This window comes from Anneissia japonica, unplaced genomic scaffold (assembly GCF_011630105.1).
Source record: "Anneissia japonica isolate Jap-2015-1 unplaced genomic scaffold, ASM1163010v1 scaffold1547_len296510_cov162, whole genome shotgun sequence".
Classification (NCBI taxonomy): Eukaryota; Metazoa; Echinodermata; class Crinoidea; order Comatulida; family Comatulidae; genus Anneissia; species Anneissia japonica.
In genome coordinates this window covers 158862-167074 of record NW_022701555.1, presented here as the reverse complement: position 1 = coordinate 167074, position 8213 = coordinate 158862, and the positions used below count along the sequence as shown (strand labels likewise).

At 36.3% G+C, this 8213-nt stretch overlaps 1 protein-coding gene across 1 annotated transcript in view; it reads right to left on the bottom strand.

Moving 5' to 3' along the window:
- Window positions 1–7901, bottom strand: part of LOC117103644 (Golgi reassembly-stacking protein 2-like) — a gene marked incomplete in the record, with an annotated part of 18051 nt that extends 10150 nt beyond the window's left edge. Inside the window, 4 exon segments of the mRNA XM_033244229.1 lie at window positions 2394–2480; window positions 3036–3251; window positions 3750–3830; window positions 7606–7901. Coding sequence (XP_033100120.1) covers window positions 2394–2480; window positions 3036–3251; window positions 3750–3830; window positions 7606–7668 — 447 coding nt within the window.
- Window positions 7902–8213: the final 312 nt, after the last annotated feature.

Genomic DNA, 8213 nt, shown 5'->3' with positions numbered 1-8213 from the left:
CAGGGTTGTAGCAGTAGAAAACTAAGGGTGCTACGCTCACAAATTTTCTTTTGCCAAACTGGCGAAAGGTTTTTAATTTTTTTTGCCAAATTGAAAATGCTTTAGACAAATTTAAAAACCAATAAAATTTCACAAAAACGCTTCCATAAATGAATTTCTTGCCTATTTATGTCTTATTCATTTGTAACCAGTCATAAAGGCGGTAATAATAATAATACTAATGATTGAACAAACAAAACAAAGACCATCGTTTACGATATGTGGGACCGACGGCCACCGGACCTGCTGTAGGTCTAGTGTTACGTCTAGGGCTTAGGCTAGGCCCTAATTCAAATTGGGAGTAGAGTGCCTCACTTTTTGGCATTACAAGCGACTGTTTCGTACAGTATAGTAGGCCCTACCTGTTGTTTTGCTCTACAGCATATCAAATGTAATTATTAATACAAGTGATGCTTTTATATTGTTTGACATGCATTTTCGGTCTTGTGTACTCTTTTCTAAACACAACACATTTTCATCGTCACTATGACCTTTCCTGAGGGCAGAGACCGCGCCTCCGAACCCCTGCCCGCCAATTGGTTAATTTTTTTTCGGGGGGGTGCGCTGGTGGCATGCAAATACGTGCTTCGATTGAGATGACGTCAGAGCGCCTAAAGTTTCATATTGCGTATTACAGAAGCAAGCTCAGTGCAAGACGATGAAGATTAAATTAAACAGATTTATTTTTAACAATAAAGAATCCAGTGTTCTACCCAGGATTTTTTTATAAGGTGTAATGGGAAAAAGCGGCGACACCTTGTTCAGCGCATAATATTCCACGGCGTAACTGCCCATTTTTACACCTTATTCCCCCAGTTTTTAAATATTAAAAAATCTGTATCTCATTCACCGTTCCCCAGTTTTTCGTCAAACAACTTTTTTCTGTCTTAGAAAAATCAGTTCTACAACATATCAAAAAATTTTTTTCCTCCGGAGCCTGACTTTAAGAAAAAAATTACGCAAAAAGAGAAAATACCACATGGTCGACCTTTCACCTAGTTCCAGTGATGCATGATTGTTGTGGTTTTTTTGGATGAGGTTCAAGAGCTCAGACTTGTGGATTCTTTGGCTACTGGCTTACAGTTTATCCTTTGTTAATGTCAAATTTATGGAAAGATAAAGAGTGCATTTCCCTTGTATTTTGAAATTGTATATGTAGAGCTTGTGTATAAAAAATTGATAAACTGAACATTTACGAGTCATTCAAGGTGTATCGGTAAATTTAGCTGTAAACTGTAAACTTTTTTATGAATAAAGTTGTAACGGTAAACTTGTTTTCTGAATGAAGCTGTAACGGCATGGCATGACAAAAACTAATAAAGTTAAATTTCATTCTCTACAAATTTCCTCCGTAATCAGGGGCGGCGGAAGCTATTATTGGTTAGTACGGAGTGAGAGTCCTCAGACCTACAATGGTTGGGGCCGAAGTTAGAAATGCCCAGAACGATTTATCTATCTGGGATTTCCCACATGAACTTGACAGTGTCTGTAAGTACTGAACATGCAGTGAAAATAGGGTCGCTTTAGCTAGGTGATACCTCCGCTGCTCGAGATAATTAAGAAGAGCTGAGCCTAGCCTAGACGAAAATTTAATTTGTTTACAGTATATAAAAATTTGCTTTCGTCACTTTGCCGAATGATGCAAATTTTTTCTTCACTAAACAGTATAATAATAATGTTGTTCTTATATAGCGCTTCATGCACAAAGCCTCTAAGCGCTCCACATTACTACCCCAGTCATTGGATCAAGCACATATGGAACACCTACTCGCCATTGGCGAATGTCTAGCGTGAGCGTAGGGGTGGATGGTAGATATTTTAAGGATGGATAGGTGATAACATTAACTCTAAATAATAAGAGTGGATTTTAAGAGTGGAAAAGTGGTTTAATAAGAGTGGGTGGAGGACCATGAAACTAACTTCAGACTGGGTGGAAAACATCATGGCCGGTTGGCCCCACCCACCTCCGCCCACATTATCTACATCCCTGGGGTGTGAAAGGCCTAAAAGTGGAAGTGAATAGCCCAATGACCAAATAATAACCATACACCAAAATTCAAAACGAATTTGTGATTGAATACAAATTCAGTGTATTCACACATACATGCCACCAACACACACACACAATTATATTATCAAGTAAATTACAATGCTTCCTATGATGTCATAAATATGCTGCTTCACATGGGAACCAATAAATATGTGATATGACCTTTCCCAAACTGCAAGGCGATCGCTCATTGAATGTATAAGTTGCCAGCAGATCATGGTATCTTAGATTCTGTGACATAGGAATATACATATTCAGCAATAGTCAATGTCTTATTGCTTAAGTATTTTGTTTCCTGACTTACCTCATGCAAGATTGAATCAGCCCCTATTATGTAATCTGTATTGGACCTGAATCCTGCCAGCGATGCAGGGGAATTTGGCTGTACATCCTACAGAAGAAAATTAAATCAAGGTGTTTAATATTCATCACTACATTGCAAGCTAGCAATCATTTTAAAATATAAATAAATATGTTAATCATTTATGTATGTATTATTTATGTAGGCCTATTTCAGTTCAAGTTCAGCCTATATTGAGTAAATTGCAAGAATTCCACTTCTGGTCTCAAAATTCATGCCATACTGTACCTGTGCATAATAAAATGCTATTGTGTATATAGAGATTGCATGCAGTTGCAGCATTATTAAGGGGTCAGAGGTAAATAATGTCTAACAACCATCATCGTCGTCGGACTACAAATTTTAATTGTGATTGTAGTTTGAGATCTAAAAGCACAACTCTTATCATCCTAAACTCTGAAATCCCTACGGCAGGGAACATTCTACCTCACCAGTGTTTTTTTCTCAGAACCCTAAACTAAGGCCTCTTGTTTCAAACCCTGTCAGACTTGAACCCTTTCTAAATTATAATAAACAATTTTGAATATTGAAAGAAAATATGTTGTATACGAAATGTGTGGAAATGCTTTTCATATAAAAACTTACAAGTACATGCCAGACATTTTCATTGGCACCTTCAAATGAACAAAATCGAATGCTGACACCAAGAAGGCCTTGACCACCCCACCTTGCTCCCCACCTGGTACTTGGAGTCAGGGTTACTTCTCGTACTTTCAAAGACTTGCTACTGTACACTAGCATTTTCAGAGGGCGCTCTTCATGGTCCTTCAAGATCTTCTTTAAAGTGTCATCATCTTTATCCTGTTAAAATAAAGAATCATATTATTAATAGTATTAAAAAGAGGGTAGACACTTCGATTACACAAAATGTAGTGCAATGGTTTGATTTCTTTCAGAATCATCTTCAATCATACATTAATTATTTGAGCATACGAAAGTTCAAGAATCTTTTCCTCAATTAATATTTATTATATAAAATGAAACGGCAGAGAATAAACCAAATTAGAGAACTGTTTACAGAATGTGTTGAGTACAACAATATAGCTCTGTTTCACAATGTATAAAATAGTAACACCCAGTTTCTTCTAATGTGTGTTGATTGCTTTGTCATTATGGGTGATGTAAACATCTCCTGAGGGGCTGTCCAAATGCCCCCTAACTTGAAATAAAAATCTTTTCTTTTCAAAATGAAAGAAATTAATAAATAAATCAAATTGAATTTAATGATCAACAGACTAACAATCTGTGTTTAAAAAATAATAATAAAATAATAAACAGTTAATCATTGCTGCTGCTTACTAGTCTTGAGTTTCCAATAGCAATTATGAAATCGAAAAATGCTTCCAGTCCTGCTTTATGGCCAGGGGAGTTTTCTTGAACCTATAAATAAAAATAACCAAATTCAATTTGGGGCTTATTAGAAAAAGGATGATGTGCAGTTTCCAAAATAATTTTACAAATTAGATTGCACTCTTCTACTAAAGGCCTATGTCTAGAAGTATTATTCAATTTAATTCAATATTTATTTGATCCAAAAGCCATCAATGGGATACTACTTTTATCTGCAATACCAGATACAATAATTCTTGCATCCATCTATGTACAGTTACAATAGACAAAAAACTAAAGATAATTTAACAAATTTAACAATAAATGGATCAATATGTTGGAGAGCAGTTCGGATAAAGGCATTAAGAAGGATCAAGTTTCAGAGACAGGCAAACCTTAAGTATGGAAGAAACAAAGATTTAAAATGCTTGGTTATAATAATAAGATTTATAAAGCGCACAAATCCACTGCAGTAGTTCTCAAGGCACTACAGGATGAAGGAACGAAAAATCATCACACCATCACCGCACAGTTTACAGCAATTGAAAGCACAGGGGCCCGCCTATTCATCATTACTCACTCACAGGTGCTCAAGTAATGGGAGTATCTGACTAAAAACAATTAAGCAAGCAAGAAAAAATAAACCAGAGAACTAGGAAAAAGCAGCTGACAACAAATGCGTCTTGAGAGCATTTTTGAACAAAGCATTAGACTGACACGAGCGAATATTTATTGGCAGTTTATCCCAAAGGCGTGGAGCCACAACAGCAAATGATCGATTACCCAATAAACGTGTAAACCTAGGCTCAACAAGCAGAGGTTTGTCAGTACCAGAGCAGTTCTAGCCTAGGGCCTAGGCCTTTATGGAAGGGGAAAGGGTAACAAGTCAAAACGGCAATACGTCAATGACCTTAAATGCAAAAAACCAAAACGGCAACATTTTTTTACTAGAACGGCAATGGGTCAAAACAGCAATGACCAAAACAGCAATAACTCAAAATGACAATATACCAAAACGGCAACACTTCCAGACATAGGCCTACTGTACTGTATGTCTGTATTACTGTATTAATATGGGGCCTATTAATTAGGCTAAATTATTAATATATTACATATTTAACCTTTATAATTAATTTATTTTTAAATATAATTTTTTAATTTTGTTGTTAAAATAATTGATACATTTTTTAGATTTATGGCTTTTTAATTTAAGACAGCCCCTGTGATGGATGACAAGAGTTGCTGGTAGCGGGTTACCGGGTAGCAGATACAAAGGGACCCTTGGGGGCGAAAAAAGTCATTGATCGAGTTCCTAGTCCACATATCAAGCGCCCTGAACATCTTACATTAGATGGATATGTGCACTATATTATACTACACTAATATTATTATTAAGCCTATTAATTAAAATAATTACCTAATTTACTGATGATTAAGTGAACCGAATAAATCATATCATTATTGTTATAAAAATGAATCTGTACATAAATGATTGTGGTTATACAATCGGCTAAAATTGCAGAGAAAAAAATATAATAAAAAAAATGTCGGAAAAAGTATGCACTTCTGTATTTACAACGTTGTCTTATAATTATCAATAGAAAATGATCCATTTTAACATACACAGCACTTGATGATGGCGAAGTCGTTGTTGTACCATAAACATACCCGCTTGCATGACGTTTTCAGTTGATCATAAACAGTAGGCAACACAGTTAATAAATGAATCACCGAATCAACAATAGTTCAATGCTTAAAACGCCTTTTTTTAAATTAAAAGGTTATTGATAGTAATGTTCCATGGGCGTTACCTTTAAAAACCCCCTCTTGATTTCGCACCTTATTCATGAACTTTAAGGTGCAGTTAATTCGTATTTACCTCAGTTTGTTGGCTTTATTTTAACTGCTGTTACTAATATAACAACATTAAAAAGTACAACTCAAATAAAATTAACAGACCATTCTGATGCAATATTTATTTTGGCATATCATCAGTTCAGTTTATTTCTCATCAAAACATTGTACAAAACAGATAAAATTCGCACAAGGCAGGACAAAAATATATTACAATAAAAGATGATGCAAGAATGGTCTATGAAAGTTTTCAAGAACTTAATTCCAATGTGGCACTACATAGCCAATTATAAACATGAAAGTGTACAACGATAAATAAGGCTAAATTGTCATAAAAGTAAAAAACGCGAAAGAAGAAGAACATTAATAATAATACAGGGGCGGATCCAGGATTTACTGTAAAAGAGGGGGGGTTCAAAACGTTTCCAAAAAACCCCAAATGAAAGGGGTCTGGGTCCGGGGGTCCTCCCCCAGGAAAATGTTGATTCCTAGAAGGCCAGAAATGAGCTTTCTCGACTTCTGAGGAGTCTTTTAATGATCATTAAGTTCTTCAAAATTAAAGGTTTTCCCCCTCTTGAAAAAAGGTCAGGTAATTTTATCTCATTCTCTAGGCCTATCATAGAGGGAAAAAAAAATCAAAGACAGGCAATATATTATTATATTCCAACAACATTGAGTAGTTAGATATGTAGTCTTTCTTCCATGGATTGATGAACCGACAGAACGCACTTTTATACATAAATTATTACGACAGTGAACCAAAAACAGTGTGTATAATTTATTTAATTGAAAACTAGTTGGGCTAAGCCTAGTTTGTCTGATCTTCCAACCTACAGTATGCCTAGGTAGGTTAGCATGCAGACCTGTCAACCCGTATGCATTCGCCGTATGTCTTGAGCATTCCAATCAAATATTACGGTCTTATGCAAACATCGACAAAACTTGCGTTATCCTAAAATTCGAGTAAATTTTGTTTCATTTATAGTAATAAATATTACTACCTAACATTCATCATTATAACTATCTCAATGTTTCAATAACAACTGTATCTAAGATCAAATGTTATAAACTCACTAATAATATCGACGATATAAAAACAGTAAATATTTAAATAATTAAAACTTTAAAAAAATACAGACAAAATGAGGCTAAACAATTTGTCACAAAAGTAAAAAAGCGCGAAAGAAAAAAAAAACACTTTAAAGAATAATAACATTAATAATAATAAAAATAATAATAATAATAATAATCAGTGTTCTCCCTAGCATCATGGGCAAGTGTCATGGTAAGTGTTAAGTCCACCATAGTTGGGTCTGACACAAGGTATTTTTAATAATTAGTTAGGAGGCATTGAAATGTCCTAAATTGCACTTTAAGATTATATAGAAGCATGTTAAATAAACAGTTAAACAGGGAAAAGTTAAATAATTTAATTGTTCCCAGATAAAAGCATCATGGAAATGTTCCAAGCATCACGGCCAACTATCAAACATCATGGGGAAAGTCCCAATATAAGGGGTAGGGAGAAATATTTGAGAATGTGATCAGAAATCTTACAATCAGCAAATGGATTCTTCAACAGACTGGACCCAGCAAAACAGAGTAATAAATATATAAGCAGCTACAGGGTTCCTTCTTGCCTGTCTGTGTAGGCCTAGTATTATTACTTCTGAATGAGCCAGCAGTAGAAAGCATACCTAGGCTTAGTCTAGGCCCTGTGCCCAATAACCACAATCCCACCTATAGGGCCTAGCTAAACCAGCAAAGACCTCCACCTTTTCAAGACCAATCTTAGATCAATCTAGCCTAGGCCCACTTATCTAGTCAATGAGTTTGGGTCAATGCTACAGCCTAGCCTGCTGTGTAAGTATGCTAAAGTAGGCCTAAGTCTAGCCGGATTCAGTCTAGGCCAGGCCTAGGCCTCGGCCTCCTACTAGGGATCTTTAAATTAAATGTGTGTTAATTAACATACGCGTAAAACATGGTAACCTTCAGTACCCCCACCAGGTACTTCAGAACTAGCTGCACCACCCATGATATTTCACTTAGTACATAACACGTTGACAAGAAATGAAATGTCTGCTGCTATCTCCCAACCGTCAAAATCTAGACCTAGCGTCGTGACAACACAGGCACTTCGCAAAGTCGTTCACGCCACGGCGGTGTCAGGCGCTTGAGGGGGTTGAACAGAAAAGCAAGCCAGCCGGCCAGCATACGCGCGAGATGACTGTGAAATCGACGAACGTGGCAAAAGTAAAGGCAAGGTATTATGGGATATACCGGTTGAATACAAAAGCTCGCAGCTTGTTTAGGTTATATATTAGGAGTCCTCCGCTTATTTACAGAACACTGACTCCATCTATTGATTGGGGTTTACTTTTAAGGTCATTGAAACTTAAAAGATCACATAGGATAGGCCTAGGGCAGTGGTTCCCAACCTTTTTACGTTCTTGAACCCCTCTGCACATCAAGCCCGTAGCCAGGATTTTGATAGGGGGATTCTTTTTGATACTGAACAGGCATTTGCGAGCGAAGCGAGCATTGGATGTGGGGTCCAGGGGCGAAGCCCCGGTGGGGTCC